Below are 25,391 nucleotides of genomic sequence, written 5' to 3' on the forward strand. Positions count from 1 at the left end.
GTCATTTTGTTTAGTAAGAGACTGTGGAGGCTCATGTGAAACAAGGGGTCATGTGACACAGTGGTAGTATCCCTACCTCTGATGCAGAAACCCTGCAGTCAAGTTCCATCCGCTCCAGAGGTGTATAACCACATTTTTGAACAGGTTGATTAAAAACACTGGATGACCATCCCCTACCCCAACCCCACCCTGTCCCTGTAACCCTGCATTTTCCATGGCTAATCTACCTAGCCTGCACATCTCGAGACACTACGGGAATTTAGCCTGGCCAATCCATCTAACCTGCACATCTTTGGACTGTGCGAGGAAACCGGAGCACCCAGAGGAAACCCACACTGATATGAGGAGAATGTGGAAACTCTGCACAGACAGTCACCTGAACATGGAATCAAACCCAGGTGCTTGGCGTTGTGAGGCAGAATGTTAACCAATGAGCCCCCGTGCTGCCCATGCTCAGGAAAAGTTAGAATATTAAAAAATTCTGCAACTCCTGAGTATCCAATCCACAGACCTGCATACTTACCTGATGGCCCACCACTGCACTCCCCATGGACGCTTTAAAACCCCCAAACCATGACCCAACACCTCTGGGCTCACACCCACCCACCCTAACACACTCCTTTTCACCCACCTAGACCCGATTTATTCCACCTGCCCAGGCCTGCCCTAAATGCAGCATCAGTTAACTGGACCCCTTGTCGCCTTTCACCCTGGCACTTTACGTAATTGATACCTTCCAACTTGGCAATCTCCCCACCCACCTCCTCCTCACTCCTGCCCAGATGTCATCCTTCTTACCTGATAGCCTAACCCGTACACATCTAGCATCCTATTCCTGATACACCCACCGCAGTTAACATCTTACCTATCTGGTTGCCTACCTGCCTGGCACCTATCCACCTGGAACCATTTTACCTGGCACCCTACCTTTATTTAACTGGTATTCTAACCCTTTGTACCATACCCTTACTCAGCTGAAACGCTATGTACCCGACACCCTAAGTCCCCTACCATCTGACACCTTACCATTCCAGCAACCCAGCATAAGACCATAAGACGTAGGAGTGCAAGCAAGGCCATTCGGCCCATCAAGTTCACTTCGCCATTTAAATCATGGCTGATGGGCATTTCAACTCCACTTCCCTGCACTCTCCCCGTAACCCTTGATTCCTTCTGAGATCAAGAATTTATTGATCTCTGCCTTGAAGGCATCCACCGTCCCGGCCTCCACTGCACTCCGTGGCAATGAATTCCACAAGCCCACCACTCTCTGGCTGAAGAAATGTCATCTCATTTCAGTTTTAAATTTACCCCCTCTAATTTTAAGGCTGTGCCCACGGGTCCTAGTCTCCCTGCCTAACGGAAACAACTTCCTAGCGTCCACCTCTTCTAAACCATACATTATCTTGTAAGTTTCTATTAGATCTCCCCTCAACCTTCTAAACTCTAATGAGTACAATCCCAGGATCCTTAGCCGTTCATCATACGTTAAACCTACCATTCCAGAGATCATCCGTGTGAATCTCCGCTGTACTGTAGCTTATGTACTGACAGTTTGACAGTAGCTGTCAACGGGGCTATTGGGATCTTTAAATATCAGGATACAGCAGCTCACCACTGTGGAAGAGGGGATGTTGTTTGCTTCCATCCATCTGCTCCATCTGTGAAATAACTGTCCAAATGGAAGTATGGCTCCACACTATTGGCATCTCCCCACAAATATGAGATGCTCTCTCATTTTATAAAATAGAAATCTGGGGGATATTACCCCTCAACTTGAAAACTCCAACCCAGTGGTGATTCACATTAGATGAATGGGGAATAGAATATGCATGAAATGATATCCAGGTTAACAAATGTGAAAATTGGATAGAAAGTTTGTCTGAACTTAAGTTTGATGGACTGCTCCAGCTTGAAACCCCCTTTTTCATCAAGTAATCTTATTGAACCATATATGATCCTGAGGAGACTTACTGGTGTGAATGCTTCCCCTTGTGAGGGTGACTGCTACAAGGAAACAGTTTAACAATAAGATGTCTCCTTTTTTAAGGTGGAGATGAGGTTAATTACTTTCTATTTGTAGCAGAAAGCATAAACACTTGGTACCTCTTGTGCAAATAAACATTGAACCATTGCAAACGAGATCATAGAGAATGTAAGAACATTAACTGTTGATATTGTCTGCATCTGTGTCAATAAACACACTCCCATAATCCTTAAGTTGAGCCCAGGCTCAACCAGGAGAGAAAGGAGAAATACGGAGTCGAAATTATCTGGTCCAAAATGAACAATAATGGCATGAAATAGTTTTGGTTGTATATCATAAACCATCTGTGATCATTGTACAACATATGCACATAATATACACATAAGACATGCTGAATATGTTACTTGTGTGTACGCAAGAGTACACACAGATCTTGGAAATTCAAAAAGGACATTAGAGCGCATAAGCCACAGGAGGGGCAAGTGTCTATAAAGTAGGTATGTTCTGCTGGATGGAACAACAAAATTATGACAATGCATAATACCATTATGCCATGGTTTAACCCATAATCACCACCTAAAAGAGATGACCATGGTAATTCTCTTTGTCACTATTATCCCACAATTTGACTACTGTGCTTCCATTACAACAGTTATCACAGTTTAAAAATATCGCATTGGTTGTAAAATTGGGACTTCTTGAAGTGTGTGTATATACAATGCCATGTAAATTCAAAGCTCTCTTTTATTGTTGCAGACAAAAGACTGGATTTTGTATGGTTGGGATGTAAAAGCATAATGTAATCAAATTTGAAAGTCTTGTGAATCATTTTAATTGCCAAGATGAGTTATAGTCTGCAATCTCTTGTTACTCACCCTGGATACATCTTCTCCAGACCCACAGCAATGTGTGGTTGACTCTGAACTGCCCTCAGGGCAATTAGGGATGCGCGATAAATGCTGTCTAGCCAGCGACGCTCTGATCCCGTTAATGAATAAAGAATGAAAAAGACTATGTGGAATTAATTTTCTTTCCTTATGCTGTTCTTGAGGCAGGGTGCAAAGTGACTCAGAATCACAACAGCTTCTTTTAAGATGTTCACTTATAAAGGAATTCCCTGTGCTTTGTATGAAAATTAATTGGCACCATTTTCATAAAATCACAAGAAAGACAGTGGCTCAGTGATTATAATGTATCTAAGACTCCACACATCCATTAGTTCCTGATCAATTGTTTCGCAGAACTTTGTAGGAAGCCAGGGAAGACAATGGTCCCCGTGCTGAGATATTTGCATCAACAGCAGCCACAGGTGTAATGCCGAAAGACGGGAGATTGGCTAATGGGGTACCATTATTTAAGAAAGGCTGTAAAGAGAAGCCAGGGAACTATAGGCCTGGGGGCCTTACATCAGTAATGGATAGGGGATTCTAAGGGACAGGATTTACATGCATTTGGAAAGGCAGGAACTGATTAGGGACAGCCAACATGGCCTTGTGTGTGGGAAATCGTGTCTCACTAACTTGATTGAGTTTTTTGAAGAGGTGGCAAAGAAGATTGATGAATGCAGAGCAGCGGATGTTGTCTGTATGGAATTTAGCAAAGCATTTGACAAGTTTTGGCATGATTGACTGGTTAGTAAGGTTAGATCACATGGAATCCAGGGGGTATTAGCCAATTGGATACAAAATTGGCGTGAAGGTAGGAGACAGAGGATAGTGGTCAAGGATTGCTCTTCAGACCGGAAGCTGATGACCAGCAGTGTGCCACAAGGGTCAGTGCTAGGCGCACTCTTTTCACCATTGACATAAATTGTTTGGATATGAACATAGGAGGCATGGTTAATAAGTTTGCAGATGACACTAAAATTGTTGGTTCAGTTCTTCACACACAGTGAAGAAGATTACCTCAGAATACAACGGCACCTTGATCAAATGGACCATTGGGTGGAGGAGTAGCAGATGAAGTTTAATTTAGACAAATGTGAGTTTTTGCATTTTGGTGAGGCAAACCTGGGCAGGGCTTATACATTAATTTTAGGGCCCCAGGTAGTGTCAAACAAAGAGACCTTTGATTGCGGGTACATTGTTCCTTGAAAGTGGAGTCACAGGTAGACAGGGTGGTGAAGAAGACATTTGACACGATCCTGAATAGGCTGGGGCTATCTTCTCTGGAGTGACGGAAGCTGAGGGGTGACCTTCTAGAGGTTTATAAAGTCATGAGGGGCATGGATGGGATCTGGAGCTAAGATTTCTTTTCCCAGGGAAGGGGAGTCCAAAACTAGAAGGCATAGGATTAAGATGAGAGCACCTAACAAGAAAGAACGTAGAATTGCACATTATATCTTTATTTTTCTGTTTTTATATTCCTGGTCGGTCTATTATTCTGTGTTTTAAGGTGGTGCAGGGCAGTGGCGACACTTTACCACACTTTTCACTGTATTTTGTAGCAACAGATGTAACAATAAATAAATCAAATCAAATAAAACAAGTCAAGATATGGGTAAAGGCATTGCAAAGACCCATAAATGGATAGTTACATTCTTAGAAGTTGTAGCCATATTTTTCTGACATGATCATGCATTACTCTGACAATTCCATTCCTTCTTTCTCTGAAGTGTTGGTTTCAGCAAAAGCAATACATTATTGTCAGAGGCAATTTGCTGTCTGGGAATTTGGAGATTTGCTGAGGGTCAAATTTTTCAACTGCCCATTCTTGCAGACCACAAATTACATCCAACGGCACTATTGGCTGAGTTTAAGATATTGTGCAAGGTCGTAAGTTGAATGACGACAAGTTTTCAGTTTGTAAAGGAAGGCATATTTTTTCCATTTTGAATTGTAAACTGGCGCAGAAGTCAGATACTACTGTGCAGTTGAAATACCAGGAGAACTTTACAACTTGAAAAATCTATTGGTTTATACCTTTATCTTAAAGGGGTATGACCTTTCAGCATCTAAAACAAAAACAGAAACTTCTGGAGAATCTCAGCAGGTCTGGCTGAATCTGTGGAATGTAAACAGACTGAACATTTTGGGTTCAGTGACCTTTCACTGGAACTATGCTCTCAGCCTCTACACTATTACTCCTCTAAGAATTCTATATTTCAATAAGATTTCCTCTCGTTCTTCTAACCTCCAATAAGTGCAAGCCCATCTTACTCAAAATTTCATCATAAAATCCCTCCATATCCAGATTCAACCTAATAAACTCTTTCTGTACTAACGCCAATGCCAATATATCTTTCTTTAGTTATGGGGACCGAATCTATTCAGAGAACTCTAGCCATGGTCTGACTAATGTAAGTGGAGGTTAACTCCGCGCCCCAGAAACACCCGAAGAGAAGCATCTCGCCCTATAGTCTGTGAAACAGACTGTGAGAATGAGTGTAACCTGCCTTTCAGCAACTTCTAGTGGTTAAATCAAATAAATCCCTGTTATTCATTTCACAACCAACAAGTTACACTTTACTTATCTAATTCCAACAGTGAACAAATTAACTAAACTTTTAACAAACCGTACAAATCCCTTCTAACTCCTAACTATTCCCGAATAATGTAAGAGTCTAATGATATGCTATTCAAATAAATACGCTTAAATAATAAAAGAATAGAATTTAGTCTATCAAAATTTCAGCCAGATTACATCTTCTGGAATGTTCTGTATCTTTTTTGTTGATTCATCTGTCAGGAATGCTTTCTCTTATCAATTCTTCTGGTCAGGAATTTTGGCTAGGAGTGCCGTGGTACCATTGTGAATAGATGATGCTTCCTCTGAGAGCTGTGAGCTGTTATCTCTAGCAGTTAGCTCTCCTGTCATTGCCCAACTGCCATTTTCTTTTATACCCTTTATGGCATATCAATTTCCTACACTAATATTGGTCCTATGCTGTCAAAACAATCAGATTTCTATTTAATTTGATTTTGGTATTCTATGTGCCTGGTTCAAATTGATTGGTGAAATTCAAAGCTTGTTGTCTTGGTAACAAAACAAAACTGCTGCTTGGCTTGCTAATTGTATAGACTTTTGATACAAATGTTTTGATTCAAGTAATCTCTGTGCACCTATAAACCCACAACCTGCTCCCCACAGACATCCTTTTTGAATCTCTAAGCACAGAAAAAGGACATCATCGTTTAAAGGCACCATGCATTGCTTTCCCCCCTAGCATTTTACAAACATCAATATTTTACAAAGACCAATTCTAACATCCTGCCTCCAAATCCACCCAACTTCTCAACACCAGTGACTTGAATATTTTTAGCAAAACGTTCCTATTTTTATACAGCATTCCCTTTGAAATAAAGGCCAACAGTCCATTTGTATTCCCACTGAAATTGGCTTCTAGCTTTTGTATGACTTTCTTCATTTAAATAATATTCAGCTCCTCTATTTTCCTGCCAAACTCTATAACCTCTCATTTTCCCACAATATATTCCATCTGGCAAATCTTTGGTCATTCAATTAACTTGTCTCTATTGCTGTGTGGACTTTTGATAGCATCCTCACTACTAGCCTTCCCATCTACTTCTGTGTCATCTGCAAACTTAGCAATAGTACATTCATTTCCCTCCCTGAGTGATTGGTAGATATTATAAAGAATTATGTCCCCAGCACTGATACCTGTGTCACTCCACTATTTATGGGTCACCATCATGATAATGTTCCCTTTCTCACAACTCTCTTGTCTCCAGTTAGATAGCCAAACATTATCTGTTAATATACTATGAATAAACCATGGGTTTTAAATTTATTTAAAAACCTTGTGTGAGTGCCTTATCAAATATGGTTTTGAAAGTCTAAATATATTATTACTGCTGGTTGCCTTTTATCCTGTCTGACATCTCCTCAGAGAATTCTAATAAATTCATGAGGTATGATTTCTCTCTCGAGTTCATGCTGACTCTGATTATGTCATCTTATTCTAAATGCTTAACATTCTTCATAATAGACTTGAACATTTTCCCAATGACACATGTTATGCTAACTGGTCTATAGGTATCTATCTGTTTGTTTTTGTCTACCTCCCTTTTTATATAATGCTGTTACAGTGACAGTTTTCCAAAACTCCGGGACTTCTACAAAATCTAGATAGTCTTAGAAGATTACTACCACTAGCTAACTCCTCTGCCATTTTCTAGTTCCTCATTATTGCTTCCCCACCTTCATTCTCTAAGATGCCTATATTCACTTTGACCTCTCTCTTCCTTGTACCTTTAAAGAAGCTCTTACTGACTGCTTTAAAATTACTTGCTAGCTTTCCTCATAGTTTATTTTCTTCTCTATTATTTTCTTCCAGTCATCTTTTGGCTTTTCAACTTCTCTAATCCTTTGGTTTACCATTAATCTTTGCTGCATTGTATTTTTTTTTCTATGTGACATTATCCTTAACATTCTTGGGCAGCTATATACAGTTTAACATTCCTAACATTCTTCTCTATATTTTGTATATATATATAATATAGATATTTACTCTGAGTCATGAACTATTTTCTCAAATGTGTATCATTCTTCCTCAACTATCTCTTTTGCACCTCTCCCCTCCATTACAGCCAAGTCTAAGCTTATCCCTATGTAGTTACCCATATTTCAATTTAGCGGAGTTGTTTCTGAACCATTCTGTGTACAGTTCTGGTCGCCACATTACAAAAAGGATGCGGATGCTTTGGAGACGGTGCAGAGGAGGTTCACCAGGATGTTGCCTGGTATGGTGTGTCCTATCTATGAAGAGAGGTTGAGTAGATTAGGATTATTTTCATTAGAAAGACAGAGATTGAGGGGGGACCTAATTGAGGTCTACAAAATCATGAGGGGTATAGACAGGTTGGATAGCAAAAAGCTTTTCCCCAGAGTGGAGGACTCAATTACTAGGGGCTATGAGTTCAAAGTGAGAGGAGGAAAGTTTAGGGGAGATACGCGTGGAAAGTTCAGAGGGTGTTGGGTGCCTGGAACACGGTGCCAGCAGAGGTGGTAGATGCAGACACGTTAGCGTCTTTTAAGATATATTTAGACAGGTACATGGATGGGCAGGGAGCAAATGGACACAAGCCATTAGAAAATAGATGACAGGTTAGACAGAGGATCTTGATCGGCGCCGGCTTGGAGGGCTGAAGGGCCTGTTCCCGTGCTGTAGGTTTCTTTGTTCTTTGTTCATATTTCTTACTTGTGGAGTAGTGAGGCTCATTTATTAGTACAGTCTTCCCAATCACAAATAATAAGATGAAAAGGGATCTAAACCATGTCGCTACTAACTGGTATGTGCAATAGAACCTCTTGGCCAGTAAGATTTCATTGAGGGACTGTTGGGAATTGTTTTACAACCTATATAAGAATGAAGGTACAAAAGGGGGATAGTGAAATAATAAAGGCTAAGCAATTTAGGCATGACCCATAGCGAGGAGAGAAAGATTCACGTTTTAGGTTCCTTCCTCAGAACCACAAACATTTACAACAAAAAACAATATGTCTTGTATCATTCAGCTCCACACTTTGTTATCTTGGATTCTCCAGCATCTGCAGTTCCCATTATCACGTCTTGTATCATGTTACTGCAGGACAATGAACATTTTCAACAATGAAGCCAAAACAGCTTCCCTTGACATTCAACACCAACTCAATAATCATCAATATCAACATCGTAAATGCTGTGTTAATTGAATATGTATAGATGCATGTTCTAGTTACAGTGCTAATTTTAGAAAGGTTCTTGTAAAAGAATAAATTTCCACCTGGTCAGGGCCACTCTGTGGAAAAGCTTATGCTGAATTGAGCATGTTATATTAGCCTACTGCCATCACTTTGATCAGGAAAATGAGCTGTAATAAAATCCCACTACTCTGAGTCATTCTATAAATGAAAAAGCTAGGATTCAATCACCAAAATAGTCAAATTGCTTACCTTTATTAAAGTTATCCAAAATAAAAGAAACTTCTAACAGGTTTCTCTAATAAATATAAGAATAACTCATTTATTATAAGCAAACTCATTCTTTAAATAAATGGAAAAGCTGATTAATGACTAAGTCAAAATCCAGAATTAAACTACATCCCCTGAGTCTAAAAACATGCATGTGATAAACAAACTAATACAGCTCCGCAGAGATAATAGGAACTGCTGATGCTGGAGAATCTAAGAAAACACAGTGTGAAGCTCAATGAATACAGCAGGCCGAGCAGCATCAGAGGAGCAGGAAAGTTGACATTTCAGGCCTGCTGTGCTCATCCAGCTTCACACCGTGTTATCTCAGCTCTGCAGAGATGATGTATTTTTTAAAAGGCAAAAAGTCGGGTGGGGGGAGAGCAGTGTAACATCCCTATAGGTCTAAAGATCAAAATAGGATGATGTCTCTCAATTCCCTGAGTTTTCTGTTCATGTCAATGGAATGCTGACTGCCGTAGACTGAGGGAAATTATTCAGAATAGACTTTAATTCAGATGGAAAGTCAGTTAGACTGTCTCTATATCTTTATAAAAATAACAGTTCAACCTCAGGGTTAATGAGGCTAATGAGATCCATGCAATTCGTCCTTGTAAAGTTTCTTTTTACTTTATTTAGAAGGCAGATTTGCTTACTGCACACATTGGATGTATTTCCCTTCTACTGACGCACCGAGGTGTCTTTGTAAAAACAGAGTCCAACATCACCAGAATGTTAGTAGGCATAACTCATTACATAGACCACGTCATCAAACTAAGTTGTGCAGCAATTAAAGCCATAAACCTATTTTTCTTTCTCTCTTAAAAGCTCTGTCTCCTTTCCAAAGTTAACTGTCCTTTCAGTAATATCAGATGAATCACATTACACCTCACCTCATATTATTGGTGCATAATGAGAGAAATCTCACGTCACTGCAAAACCTTGGTAAACGCTTTATTAATCCAGAACCTCCATACAGTTTCTTATTCCTGTCCTCCATGGTCTTTGAGTATAAATATATTTTCCCAACACTATGTAGGTGTCAAACTAGTTCCTGCTCCTTCCTTTGGTAGATGGATGCTACCAGATTAAGACTTAGCTGGGATCAGTGGCCAAAAATGTAGCTGGCTAGACGTAGAAATCTCTTAAGGCACTGGAGCTATTTGGAAGTTGTATAATCTGTAAGGAATAGTTCACCTCCTAACTCATACAAAGCACAAGACAAATGGAACTTCAACGACTTATCTGTAGTTGCAATGACATTGATGATATTTGATGCTATCTAGATAAAAAGTGTTCTATGTGATTAATACCACATATACAAAGCCTAAACACTCACTCCTTCCACAATTCACATTACATCTGTATGTATGGCCTTGAAGACTTCTTCTGCAGCATCTCTCAACGGTGTAACTTCCACCACCAAGAAGATGGTGTTTGGAGGTGATATCACCTATAACTTCAGCACAAGGCATATTCAATTGCAGCAAATTTTGCAAGGAGATCCTCAGCCTGTGACATCATTTTGCATGTGCAAAAGGAATTCAATACCCTGGAAGAGCCCATGTGCACATATCCAACCTGGAATAAGCTTGCCCATCTTTTCTGCCATATTGGATTTTTTCAGTTTCCTTTAAACGTCCGTAAAAAGGACACAGTGTGACCCAAATATTCCGTCCTTAGCTCCTGGCCCCACACTTAAAATTATTTATGTGCAATGATTAAATGAACAAAACAGTCCACCAAAATGTAAAGTTGATGAAAAGTTTATTATTCAGAATTAGTACACTGGTTCAATCCTTCAAACCTAATACAGCCCATCAATTATTCAGTTATCTCCACACAGTTGTTAAATAATTAAAACACGATGATTGTTTAAAGGATTGCATAGAACACAAAATTTACTGAGGCGAACACATTATTTGATTCAATCTCCTAGCAACTACACTCGGTGTGCAAAAATGAAAGAGTGCAGTGGAAGGGCAACATCAATAGAAAAGCAAATTGGCTGATGCAGACAAGAACCAAGCTTTTTTTTCAGATCTGGCTTTTCTTTTTAAAGGCTGGCGCTTTAGAACGCCTGTTGTATGTTTCCAGTTAGACAATGCACTCTAAAAAGCTACACCCGTATGCCAGGAGATCTTGAATTACACACTGCAACATTCTGACTGAAATCCCCTACTTAAGGACTTCCGAGGTTGTTTCTCAATTTATGCCATTTCATGAGTACAGCAAAAACAAGGCGGACTATTTCCTGTGAGGAGTGCAGGGAAAGAAAAATCAGAGAGCTAAAAAGTGAAGGGAAAAGCAAAATGGTACTAAGCATAAGAAGAAAGTATAATGATTTATTGGAATGTTACTAAAATGGACACACACCCACTCCTGGTACAACTGTAGCACCACCCAGAGCCAAGAATTAGGGTCCAGGACATTCACAATACATACCCCATTTATGGCTCCAATAAGTTCAACATGGGAAGAACAGATTTTGGCAATCATCTGCTTAATAAATACGTGGCTGCAAAAAAAAGTCCATTAATAATATTCATTTAAGAAAATGTAAGAGATCTGGCAGAAAATTAAGCACTCAAACAGGAGTCACGGGAGCAGGTTGTACTTTCAGCATAGAGACTAGGTACTGTTAAGATGATGACTATTAGCGCCAAGAGAAAAAATATAGCGACATCCATAGATGCTGGCTTTCGTCCAAATCATCACAAAGGGCAATCACCAAATTTGCACACAAGAAAGTCTGTCACTGCAGAATCTCTGGAAGCCATTGCAAATATGACATCTGAGCCTAGCCAGTTATCTCTCCAGTGTGTTCTAATTAGTTCCAGTGTTGTTTATGTGAAGAGGTACTACATGATTGTATTAGAACTGTAGATTTCTGATAAAGGGCCAACATATTTTTAACTGAATGGAATTGAGAGCTGCACAAAGAAAAGGGAGAGAAAAATTGTTTTATTTTATACTATCAAATCTTACTGATTCCAATTCTTTATAACAACTTTGCATGTTGAGCAATTATTTTTGGGAGATTTTGGTTTTTCCAAAGGAATCATACAGAATTTCTTGCAAATTTGAACAATCAAAAAATTATTTAATGGGTATTTTCATCAGGTTTGCTCTTGTCTCTCCAGCAAAATTACTTATATCTTGTTTTACCTTAGAATCATACTCTAGACCTGACTAGAACAGCACCAATGGAATCCTGGTCAGTGTTGAATTTTCTCATAGACTTCCAAAACTGGGAAGAACATCAATCTTCCTTCAGCTCAGATTTCTTTCAGCTATAGAGCAGGCAGCTCATTGAGCAAATCATTTCCAATCAGAGACAAATAGGTAAGGTAATGAGCTACTTTTGCATCGGCAAAACAAAGACTACCAAAAAGCATATAAAAGATAGTTTAGTCAAATTTTTTCATCAAGTTTTAGACCCCATTTTGCTCAGTATAATAAAAAGAAATGAGAGTATAAGGTAAATTCAGTACTTCTGTGCACCTATGCATAAAAAATACCTGAACAGAACAAAAGCCTGAAGAGCTATGACCAACCTATTCTTCCTCAGAGCATGACTTTTGCTAAGGAGAAGGAGATTACTGTTGTTTCCACCTGCACAAGGGAAAAGTCTTCCTTTGTGTGTTACCTCAGATGATGCCAATTTAGTACGAATGTATGTTTATGTTGTACGGTAATGGAGGCATTTCTAATTCACTCCTTAACTTTCTGGCTCATTCGGATGGGGGATATTGTATGGAACATACAACACATAAAATAACTATTTGATCTACTAGTCACTACTGGTTTTTCATTTAAGAAATACTTTCCCCAAATTGGTAATCTAATCTCTCTAATCCAAAAATCTGTTTTTCAGAAAAAATATATTATTTGAAAATGTTTTGAGCATTTGTTCAATGTCATAGGCATCATTTTAGTGCAATACTTTGGGAGTAAAACCATGAAAGTTGTTTGAATAAGGAATATGATTGTTTTAATCATTGTTTTGGTTTATGCAAATATTTCCATCTACATTGTTTTCTGATCTCACACTTGGTGACTAGACCTTCCAGTATCGTATAATCCAGAAAATTTCAAAATCCAGAAACTGCATGAACACAATCATTCCAGACTGGAGAGTTGACAACCTCTTGTTTCAAGTGTTTCCAGCTTGGTTGAGCTTTCCATATTCAGTTCCAGCCAGATGCCTTCATGCCAGTCGCAGGAAAGGACTTCAAAACCCAGTGATTTATCTCTCCCTTTCCACTTGGAGCAGAGCTGCCAATTAATGCCAAATTTAGGAAAATGTTGCATTTTTTGCCCATATCCTCCAAGATCTCAGTTGGGACTAACTCAAGTATATTTTAGGCTAGTACCTTACAGTCAGCAGACAGAGGAGATTTTACAGAGTTTTTTTGACAAGAATACATGAATTTATTGTATACATTCATTTGGCAGTTTATATATCTCTGCAACATCGCTGGTCTCGTGAAAGCAATGTTGCCTTACAAGCACTTAAAATTCGGTTATTTGTTCAAACAATTATTAATTAAATTTCTACAGCTTCAGAGTTTTTTTTAGTATAAATATTTAAATTTTAAATTTCAATAGTACCAAAAGCCATTTAAAATACAAACCTGCCAGCAATAATTCTTTGTGACTAAGCATTAAGCAACAACAACAAAAATAGGAGTTGAAATTTGGAATTATTTTCTTTAAAATCAGAAATAAATCATATCCAGATACAATGACAAGAATACAATTAAAAGCAATTCATCCAAATTCTGAAATGTACAATTCTTCCCAAATTGGGGTGATGATTGAAGTTTTCATGGACCCAGAAGCATGTTCAAGAGATTACATACTGAACACATGATGCTCTGCCATAAGTAAATGGATTGAATTTTCTAAGTGCAATGAAGCAATGTAAAATAGCACCATTTTGAATACAAACACTTGTGGGTTTTAAAAATGTTGTTTTTCTTTGGCACAATAAGAGTTTGCCACTGTCTGGTTTTGAAGTGCACACAATTTTCCAATTTTCTCTTAAGTCATTTGAGGATTTGGAAATTCTACTCTCAGAACTTAAGCCATGATTTAAATCCTTACCAGACCTCTTATGTTCTCAGTTGGCTTTTGAAAATGGCAAAATATCGCAACTCTGCATCCTACAATACTGTGCATTTGAATGGCTACTCAATTCAAAAACAGAGCTTTTCATAAAGGTCCTTTTTCAGCTGAACTTCAGCCTGAGCCTAATTGTCTTTTCTATCGCTGACATTTCTTTATCACTTATTCTTGATTAAAGACAAAACTGTAGTACTAAAAACTACTTCAGTGAAGCCAGTTTCTGCACTCAGTAAAATGTCTGGGGACCCAAAGCTTTTTTGGTTTGTAAATAGTGAAGTGATCAGTGGTTCATTAAGTTGATAGCATATGAAGTTCAGGAGCCATTCAACCCTGCACTGCAATGCGAAGGACTGACAATAAATCACTGCAGTTTGCATTGTGACAAAAATGGCTCAAGCTGATGTTACATGCAACCAACTCAACAAAAGTTCCTCAGTGTTAGATTGAAGAAACAAAAGTTCTGGCATTTGTAGGTTATGGTGTGACAGACCCCTTTTTATTGGATTTGATCTATATACTAAGCACCAGATCCTTTCTAAGCTCTCATCTAAGATTGCCAAATCTCTTCTCTAAGCAAATAGGAAAACAAAGTCCTCCCTGTCAGTTGGCACCTCTGTATTGACCGGCTGTTATACTCTAATCAATAACAGAACGCAAGTTCACCATGTTTCTATTCTTTTTTTGGTATCAATTGCTAAATATTGAAATTTGAACCAGTGCAACACATTTAGTGAGTGTACCTGGGGATTTATGTGATTCTATTATGTAATGATTAACAGTGAATACAGCAGTTAAGTGTACCAAATGTGGGTCTGTCTGTGCCAAAACCAATTAGACCTGTGAGTAAAGAGAGGAGAAGATGGACTTAATTCTGTGTCAAAGAATTCTGGGCTAACAATTAATGGCAATTGACAAAATTCGCTACATCTGCCAGTTAAAGGTAATAAATCTGCTAATTAATTGCCACTAACAGTCTTTGGTAGAGTTGTTACTTATGACCTCTCCACTTGACAATGAGAAGTTTGTTTTATAAACAGCAGAAGCAAAAATAGAAGCTCCATTGTGCGAACATGAATGAAAGCCAGTTAGATATATCAGTGCAGGTACACATGCGTTTATTGATTTCAGTGACTGCATCTATGTCAAACCTATTCTGTGGTAGCAGAGAAAGTTAGGCAACAATTTCACTTTCTGAGGTAGCCGTGAACTGCAAAAAGAGCACCTTTGTGACAAGTAAACATGAACCTTCCACAATATTTTTTGTTTCCTGCTATTCCTTCTCCAGCCCTTTTCAAATGTGGCTCATGATCTAAGAAGTGCACGCGATAGCTTTAAACCTAATCCCGTACACAAGTTGGTATTGCGGAAAAATATCTTGCACAATGAATAATTAAAACAATACTTTTTCTGTGAGAATTACAGAAAGTATTCCTATTTCAGGACAGTAAATTTTAGTTTTTTTTGTAATTGGGATGGGGAAGGGGGATCAGTGCACAACTTTTAAAATCAAGTTCCACGATCAAGCAAACTAATGTATTTACAGTATATATATAAGCCTTTGAAACATAGGCCAGTTTATGTTCAGTAGATAACATTGACATTAACCCACTTTCTGTACTGTCAGACCTCTTTTGTTCAGCATTCCTATGCCCTGTCTCCATGTCTGCAACTTCTCGTCGTGAATCACATGCGATCATTAAAGACGCATGCGACTCCCAATCTAAATTGATCAAATTCATTCTTTTTGACAATTAAACAGGTTGTTTTATTTTTTTCTTTTATTAACATTGTACTTTCCAAGAAGGAATTCAATAAACAAAAATATTTTTGAAATATGCCTTGTCTTCTTTGTCATTGTTTTTGGTGCTTGAGTAACATTATTACAGCTCTTCATGACTAAACTTGTAAAATGGTTTTCCTTGCCTTAAAGCTTACCATCTTCTGTCCCAATCCCAACGCCAGCCTTTTGGGACACAGCTTAGAGTAGGGAAGCTACAATGGAGGTAAGTTGCAATGTAATGGCAGAGAAGAAAATGCTTTAGCATGATGCCAACTTGGGGAAGGGTACCATGTGTGATAATACCTTGAATAATTTATAGGAGGATTCATAGTTTGCACTGAACTGTTAGGCATATGAACAAAAACAACTGGCAGAGATGTGTTAAAAAAAGAACTCAACTCCATGCCCAAATTTTAAAAATGCCTGTGGAAGAGGTGGCAAGTGGGGGGTGGCATACAGAGTGGCACAACCCATCAGAAGTACATGAGAAGCTGAAGAGGCATCCCCAGCTTTACTATACACGAATGAACACAGAACATCCTGCACCTTTTTTACAGTGTGGTGAACTCCACCCATACTGCACTCAGGCATAGTATCAGCCTGATCAATCTTACAGGAGCTACTGAAAATAAACTGCACCTAAATAGGTTTGAGCAGGCCCAGTGAATAACGACTTTAGGCAGTCTATTATTTGCTCAGTGGAAGCTCAACAGATTAATCAAAAAAAGGGAGACGGGTACACGAGTGGGGTGCAGGGGAGCTTTGCATAGTTGTAGGAATCAAGTTATGCCTTTTATTTAAAAATACAATCTGTTTTTGAGACTGTCTCTTCCTAATATACAAAGTTTGTAAAGCTGGCTGTTGATTCATAAGAAAGACCTCTGTGTCTGTCAGCAGAACAACAGTCACGCCTCTCAGGCAGCTTTGAGCCAGCCAGTTGCTACAAATACTTGATGCAGACTTGACAGCGACTGACCCGGGTGCGCAGCTGACCCGCTTTCAGTGTCTCCGAGGGTGGCAACTCCACAAACTGCTGGCCCTCCTCCACGATGGTCAGCCAGAAGCTGTACTTGTTGGCAAAGTAGTGGCATGTGCCGCGGGCGCCATTGCATTCGATGAAGGGGGTGGAGCGGAAGTCCTCCAGGCAGGAGCCTGGCGACACAAGAGACTGGCCCCCACCTTCAGCACCAGCAGCTGTGTGCTGTAAACAGAAAGAGTCCAAGTGAGTGAAAACAGAGATATTTCAAGCGACTGCATCCTTTGAGTGATGACCGCCACCTCTAAAGCACACTGATGAGGCTTGGTGTTATTGACCACCCACAGAATGGAAAGGCAGACTGGAATCATAGCTGCTCGACTATCGATGCTGCACCAGTTGCCTATCTCCCTCTTCCCCTCTACTGCTGCAATTTTATAAGTGTTAATCCACCATGACTTGATTGAAGCATCTGAGGGGCAACCAGTGCCAGAAACAGACCCTCCAGTCCAACTCATCCGCACCAACCAGCTGTCTTAAACTGAACTAGTCCCATTTGCCAGCATTTGGGCCATAACTCTCAAAATCCTTCCTGTTCATGTAGCCATCCAGATGCATTTTAAATGTTGTAATTGTACACATCTCCACCATATCGTCTGGCAGCTTCTTCCATACATGCACCATCTTTGGCTTGAAAATGTTGCCCCTTCGGTCTCTTTTAAATCTTTCCTCTCTTACCTTAAACCAACACTGTCTATTTCCTCCACTCTGGAAAAGAGACCTTAGCTATTCACCATATCCATGCCCCTCATGGTTTTATAAACCTCCAAAGCTCCAGGAAAAAATAACCCCAGCCTACTCAGCCTCTCCCTATAGCTCAAACCTTCCAAACCCGGCAACATCCTTGTAAATTTTTTCAGAACCCTTTCAAGTTTAACAATATCTTTCCTACAGCAGGGTGACCAGAACTTAATGCAGTATTCCAAAAGTGGTCTCACCAATATCATGTATAGCCGCATCATGACAGCTCAATTCCTATATTCAACACACTGACCAATGAAGGCAAGCATGCTGGATTAATCCCTACCGAGAGGTTTCATCCCAGTGTTGTTTAGATTTAACAGGCAGGCGCGTGTCCAATGCGGAGACAGCAGGTTTGTCCCTACAAACTGCTGCCCAGTGAAATGGGTTGCCTCCTTTCTGTCTTGGTGCTAACTGAAAGCCGACAGTGCCCGTTGGTTATGCTTTTCCGCGCTCAGCAACCCCCCGGCCACCCATCCCTGTCTAACATGTCCCAAAACCCTGCCTCCTTTACTTGTCCTGCACAGGACCCTTCTTGGGGCCTGCCTGGAGATCCTGGAGGTCCAGGCCCACCGTTGACCTTGGGTGCAGTACTAGTATTGGCCACCACTTCTCATTGGCAGCACAGAGTCTGCAGAGCTGTTGGCCCCCAATTGATCAACAGCTGCATGAAACGTCACGCTAACTGAAGACATGGCAAGCAAAAACATTTACAATGGAGTGAACTGACCAAGCGAGCTCAAGCATACCCTTAGCATTACACTAGGGAAGAATCATACAGTACAGAACAGGCCCTTCAACCGATCGAGTCTGTACCATTTAAAATATACTGTTACCTACACTAGTCCCACTTTGCCGCATTAGGCCCACAGCCATAAAAACTATGACATTTCAAGTGCTCATCCGAGTACTTTTTAAAAGTTGAAGTTTCCTGCCTCAACTACCTTCCCAGGCAGTACATTCCAGACTCTCATTAAGTTCTGGGTGAAAAAACGTTCACCTCTAAACCCCCTGCCTTTCACTTTAAAATTATGTCCCTTTGTTATTAATCCCTCAACTAAGGGGGACAGCTGTTTTCTATTCTATCTCTGCCCCTTGTAATCTTATACATCTCAATCTTGTCTGTCCCAAAGAAAACAAGCTGAACTTCTGAGGAAGGGTCACTGGACCCAAAACATTAACTCTGTTTTTTTCCTTCACAGGTGCTGCTAAGCTTTTCCAGCAACTTTGTTTTTGTTCCTGATTTACAGCATCTGCAGTTCTTTCAGGCTTTTTTTTTGTTAACTGCACTTGTCCAATCTCTCTTCATCGCTGAAATGCTCCAAACCAAGCAACATCCTGGTGAATCTCCTCTGCATCCTCTCCAGTGCAGTCACATCCTTCCTATTGTATGGTGACCAGAACTGCACACAGCTGTGGCATGACCAAGGTTCTCTACAGCTCCAATGTGACTTCTAAGCAGGGAGGCAGCTATCTTTGGTGTGTAAACTAGCAAATGGTATTTTAGCAATATCTGCTCCTGATTTTAAATATTCAAACTCATTCTTTCAAACAACATAACCTTATCACCTCCACAGTTCCTCTTTCACCCTTTAAAATTCAAAGTTTAGTGTTGCCTGTAATGTGTATTTCTTGATTCATCTCTTCCTTTCTTCCAAACCTTGTGGGTGTGTAAGGACAACAGTAAAATACAAGACAGACGAGCACAAAACATGGCAGAGTTTGATTCTGGATCCAAGATAAATGACTTGCTGACACTCATTATCTATATGAAGAATGAACACTTCAATAATGCAATACACAATCTGCCCAATAGGTGGGAAAGAGGAAGAAACTGGGATAGATTTCATGTGAGCTGATAACTTGTATCTGGGCTCCTGATTTGCTCATCTCTGGCCCCCTCAGCAGAGTTGGAAGAATGTCTTGCCTCCTCAGGAGCTAACTCCTGGGCTGGCCTACTACTTGCTGTTGCTGACTCAAACCCTCTATTCCTCCAGCACCTTGTTTAACACGAGTGAAGTGCCACTGGCAAGAACAATCACCGCCAAAAGAAATTAGCACTAACCATGAGGAAAGAGTAACCGATCCACAGACTCCGCCAGCCTTCAGGACACTGTGGAATGGTTATGTCCTGGCTGTGCACGGCAATAGCCTGTGATGGCACCTCACAGACTGAGCAGCGACTGATGTAGCGTTGGATCTGCTGGTTGGAGACGGGCATCATAGGGATTGGGGCAGTTGTAGAAAGCCAATAAGACTTGTCGTTCCTGTTTGCGTAGTGGCACACCTCATCCACATTACAGTAGAGGAAAGGCATAGTGGTGAATCGAGGCAAGCATGAGCCAGCCATTCCTGCAGAAGGGCAAACACAAGATTATTTTAACACTACATAGTGTGCATTCTCTTACATGGTTTCAAGAATATATCACATGATCACTGGTACAATAATTTATCCACCCATTGTATATGACATGAACCTCATTCCTCGCCATAAATGATTATCTTCTACAACATAGTCAGTAATCAGGTAAGTTCAGGCCCTATTTCTTCCAGATAAGGTACTGTCTTCGGCATGGGGAACTCCACTCCATGTAGTGTATTTAGGGACACAGTTTAGAAATTAGATATCTCCCATTTAAGACAGAGATGAGGAGAATTCTGTTTGTTTAGGATTGTTACGGTATGGAATTCTCTTCCCCAGACAGCAGCAGAGACTAGACCAATCAGAGGAGGATGTTCAAGTGACAAATGGTCAATTCTTGCTTTTCAATGGTGTTTTTTTTCCTGTTATTGCTGTTAATTTTTTTGCAATAAATTATGCTTGTTGAGATCTCTGTCTGTGGAATTGATTCATACATGGTACTTGACCACAAACTACAAGAATTCAGATATGATGAGTTAAAGCCACAGTTCACTGGGTTCATGTGGATATTGATGTCAGAGGCATATAAAGCAGCTTTTTCACAGTGCCTCACTGAGGTTTCATACTTTATGTCATGATATTGATGTGTTTCTGGTTTTCACAGTTTTTAGGATTACCAGATTCTCAAAATTCAAAACAGGACATATTGAAAATCCATGGGATTGGTACATTTGGCAACCAATTGCAGGCAACTGAGGGAGAGACAGTTGAAGGTGGGATGTCACCTAATGACATCTCCCAGAGTAAGTTCAGCTGGAGTTGGAAACTACTCTCTAGACTGTTAAAAACGATTCATCAGCAATGGAATTGTAGACACTGGACAAAGTATCTCCTGTAGACGATAATAGGTTAAGGGGTGCACAGGTCCACTGCATGCAGTGTGATGCAATATGGTGGGTGTTTACCAGTAGAAGAATGAAATTTCACCCAGTGGTCTCTTCTCAAACGGCCAGTTTATTGCTGATGAAAAGGAAAAGTGCAAAAACTGAGACACCCAATCTACTTAGAGGAAATGGTTTGGTGCAGCGAGATATTTAATTAAACTGGCAGGCTGTTTAGGCAAAACCGGAATGATATAATGACTCTAGCAGCATCTCTGGATATATGGGGTAGTCTGGGGCATAGTATCCGTGCACTCACCCAAATCTTGGTCATGACTCTTTTCTTGACCTTCCACAAACAGTAAGCTGTATCCTTCCCACAGTCTGTTCATTCCCAATGGGCAGGGTGGCACTGTATCGGATTGACTGTGTTTTACTAGTGTGTAGCCAACATTCACACTACGAGCTGGCATTCCTGGAAGTCCTGCTGTTCCTGGCTTCCCAGGGCTACCTGTTGGGGGTTGGTTGGGGAAGGAGAAATAATTAGCGAGAAAGAAGTCTTCTGTGGTTTTTCAAATGTCTTGTGTGCATTTTGTGGATACCGCTGTGATTTTGGCAGTTACTGAAGTTAATGTAAGTTCCAGTTAATGCAAACTCCGCACGAATGTCAGAACTCAAATCCAGACTAATGGCAGTAATTTCTTTCCGTTTTATCCTGTCTGCAAGCAGGAGCGCAATGGGAGTGCTCCAGTCTCGGAGTCAGGCAGACGAAAATTCAGATTTCATGTCAGAGACTTGAGAACACAGTGTCAACTGGAAAATCTGTTAAACTCTGTTGAAGGTACTGTCTATTGGGCATTAATCTGTGGTTTCATCGAGTACATGTAAAATATCCTTGGTCCTAACATGGATAAAACAGTTGAGTTTTAGGGTGAGGTGAAAGTCAACCATGTGACCAAGGAGCCGAGCAAAACTCGAGTCATTGGGAATTGGGAAAAGCGCTCCACAAAGAAAGATAGAACTTAGAACGTAGAATAGTACAGCACAGTGCAGGCTCTTCGGCCCACGATGTTGTGCCAATTTATTATCCTACTTAGATTAAACTACCCTGCATACCCGACATTATACTGTCATCCATGTGCCTATCCAAGAATTGCTTTAAAAAGTGTCTAAAGTACCTAACTCCACTACCACAGCTGGCAGCACATTCCACATGCCCACCACTCTCTGTGTAAAGAGCCTACCTCTGACATCTCCCCTATACCTTCCTCCAATCACCTTAAAATTATGCCCCCTCATAATAGTCATTTTTGCCCTGGGAAAAAGTCTCTGGCTATCCAATCTATCCATGCCTCTCATCATCTAGTACACCTCTATCAAGTCAGCTCTCATCCTTCTTCGCTCTAATGAAAAAAGCCCAAGCTCCCTCAACCTTTCCAAGTAAGACCTGCTCTCCAGACCGGGCAGCATCCTGGTAAATCTGTTCTGCACCCTATCTAAAGATTCCACATCCTTCCTATAATGAGGTGACCAGAACTGAACATAGTATTCCAAGCTTGGTCTAACCAGAGTTTTATAGAGCTGCAGCATAACTTTGCTGCTCTTAAACTCAATTCCCCTGCCAATGAAGGCCAACACACTATACACCTTTTTTACAACCCGACCAACTTGGGTAGCAACATTGAGGCATCTATGGAAGTAGACCCCAAGATCCCTCTGTTCCTCCACAGTGCCAAGAATCCAGTCATTAACTATGTATTCTGCATTCAAATTCGACCTTCCAAAATGAATCACTTCACACTTTTCTGGGTTGAATTGCATCTGCCACATCTTTGCCCAGCTCTGCATCCTGTCAATGTCCTGCAACAACCTACAACAGCCCTCCATGCTGTCCACAACTCCACCAACCTTCGTGTCATCGGTGAACTTACTAGCCCTTCTGCTTCCTCATCCAAATCATTGACAAAGAACACAAAGAGCAGAGGTGCCAGAGCAGATCCCTGCAGATCACCACTGGTCACCAAGCTCCAGGCTGAAAAATTTCTATCTAATACTACCCTCTGCCTTCTATTGGATGGCCAGTTTTATATCCAGACAGCCAACTTTCCCTGTATCTCATGCCTCTTTACTTTCTAAATGAGCCTACCATGGGGGACCTTATCAAATGCCTTGCCAAAATCCATATAGACCACATCCACTGCTTTGCCTTCATCATGTGTTATGTCACATCTTCAAAGAATTTAATAAGGCTTGTGAGGTATGACCTGCCCCTCACAAAACCATGCTGACTATTTCTAACCAAACTGTGCTTTTCCAAATAATTATAAATACTATCTCTTACAATCCTCTCCAATAAATTGCCCACTACAGAAGTAAGACCAACTGGTCTATAATTCCCAGGATTAGACCAATTCCCTTTCTTGAACAAGGGAATGTCATTTGCCAGCCTCCAATCATCTGGTACTAATCCAGTGGACAGTGAAGATGCAAAGATCATCGCCAAAGGGTCAGCAAACGCTTCCTTCGATTCCTGAAGAAACCAAAGGTATGTCCCATCTGGCCCAGGGGACTTATCTATCCTCATGTTTTTCAAAATTTCTAGCACATCCTCCTTCCAAGCATCAACCTGTTCGAGCATATCTGCCTGTTTCATGCTGCCCTCACAAACCTGATAATTGGCAGTTAAAATTTGTACTACAGAAATGCTAGGCAATGATCAAGTAATTCATAAATCACAGTGATAGAGGCACAGAAATCTACAGCAAAGTAAAAGGCTCTTTGGCCCATCATGTCTACACTAGTCAAAACAATCACCTAACTATTCTAATCTCATATGCCAGTATTTGGCCCGCAGCCTTGGCATCACAAATACATATAGAAACATAAGAACAGCAGTAGGCCATTCAGCCCCTTGAGTTATCCATGGCTGATCTGATAACTCAATATGGTCTTTGACCATCTACCCTAACACCTTTGCTTAACAAAAAAAAATCTCAGATTTGAAATTAACAACTGATCCAGCATCCATTGCCACTTGTGGCAGAAATTTCCAAACATCTACCATCCTTTGTGTATAGAAGCACTTGCTAATATCTCTCCTGAATGGTCTGATCCTAGTTCTCAGACAATACCTCCTGATTCTAGAATCCCTAACCAGTGGGAATAATTTATCTTTATCTGGGCTTTTCCGGTTAATACCTTTAAGGCTTTGATCAATCACTCCTTGCCCTTCTAAATTCGAGAAAAAATTGGCCTAATTTGTGTATTTTTTTTCCTCATAACAACTGCTGAAGTGTAGGAATCATTCTTGGAAACCTATGTGAACTCCCTCCAAGGCCAATATATCTTTCCAAAGTTGTGTTGCCTGGATCTGCTCACAGTACTTAAAATGGGGGCCAACCAGGTTTTTGTGTAACTGCAGTGTAATATCTTTGCCTTTGTACTCCAATCCTCTAACTATAAAGGCCAGCATTCTCTTAGCTTGCTTGGTTATTTTTGTTACCTATTTGTGACCTCTCTTTGGACATCCACTGTGCTTAACTTCATATCATCTAGAAAGTACCCTGTTCTATCCTTTTTTCAGTCTAAAATGGAAAAGTTCACAGTTGTTCACATTGGACTCCATCTGCCACAGTTTTGTCCATTTGCTTTGTCTATCAGCTCACATCAAACCATTTCTCAAATGTTACCCTTAAAGACAGCGAGTTCCAGATCCCCACCATCCTATGGGTGAAAAAATAAAATTCCCACATTCCCTCTAAACTCTTGTCCCTAATCTTAAACCTAAGATCCCTAGTCATTGATCTCTCCACCAAGGGAAAGAACACTTTTGAGTGTTCAAGGATAATGGTTATCCAAAGAACTGGGTTAGGAGATGCCTACAGGAACAGCATCAGAATGATTCTACTCACACGACACACTCATCATACTGCTCTACATCAGGAACTCACCACAAGACTTCTACGGCCGCTGGGCATCAGAGTGGCACACAAACCCACATCAACCCTACGACAAGTGCTCACCCGAACTAAAGACCCACTCCCCGCCATGGACAGGACTAATGTCATCTACAAGATCCCCTACAGAGACTGCCAGACGCACTACATCAGACAAACAGGAAGGAAACTAACAACAAGAGAACATGAACACTAACTGGCTACAAAAATACACAACCAATACTCATTCATCTCAATCCACATGGACAAGGACAATTATGACTTTGACTGGGACAACACCAAGATCCTGGCACAGGCTGGGCAAAGACAAGCACAAGAATTCCTGGAAGCCTGGCACTCCACAAAGCAGGCTAATAATAAAGACATTGAACTCGACCCCATATACATTCCACTACGGAGGAAACCCGGAAGTAAGGCCATCCATTGTAACGGACCCCAGAGTTTAAAAGCCAGGCGGGAAAACACACCACCGCTGCACTGAGGATGTTACCAAGCATGGTAACGAAACGTCCGCGGAACAACAAATCAGCTCGGTGAGCCAACCAACCTCAACAAGGATATTTTTTCCCAATGCCTCTCAATTTTATACATCTCAGCCATGTGACC

At 40.5% G+C, this 25,391-nt stretch overlaps 1 protein-coding gene across 4 annotated transcripts in view; it reads right to left on the bottom strand.

Moving 5' to 3' along the window:
* Window positions 1–10,649: 10,649 nt before the first annotated feature.
* Window positions 10,650–25,391, bottom strand: part of col4a6 (collagen, type IV, alpha 6) — a 393,865-nt gene continuing 379,123 nt past the window's right edge. For all 4 annotated transcript variants that reach the window (XM_059651363.1, XM_048544120.2, XM_059651362.1 and 1 more), the window contains 3 exons: window positions 21,149–21,340; window positions 19,652–19,938; window positions 10,650–17,010 (listed from right to left, as the gene is read on the bottom strand). In XM_059651363.1, the coding sequence (XP_059507346.1) occupies window positions 16,750–17,010; window positions 19,652–19,938; window positions 21,149–21,340 (740 nt within the window). In that variant the 3' untranslated portion in view covers window positions 10,650–16,749. The remainder of the gene's footprint in view (window positions 17,011–19,651; window positions 19,939–21,148; window positions 21,341–25,391) is intronic.

This window comes from Stegostoma tigrinum, chromosome 15 (assembly GCF_030684315.1).
Source record: "Stegostoma tigrinum isolate sSteTig4 chromosome 15, sSteTig4.hap1, whole genome shotgun sequence".
NCBI classification, from domain to species: domain Eukaryota; kingdom Metazoa; phylum Chordata; class Chondrichthyes; order Orectolobiformes; family Stegostomatidae; genus Stegostoma; species Stegostoma tigrinum.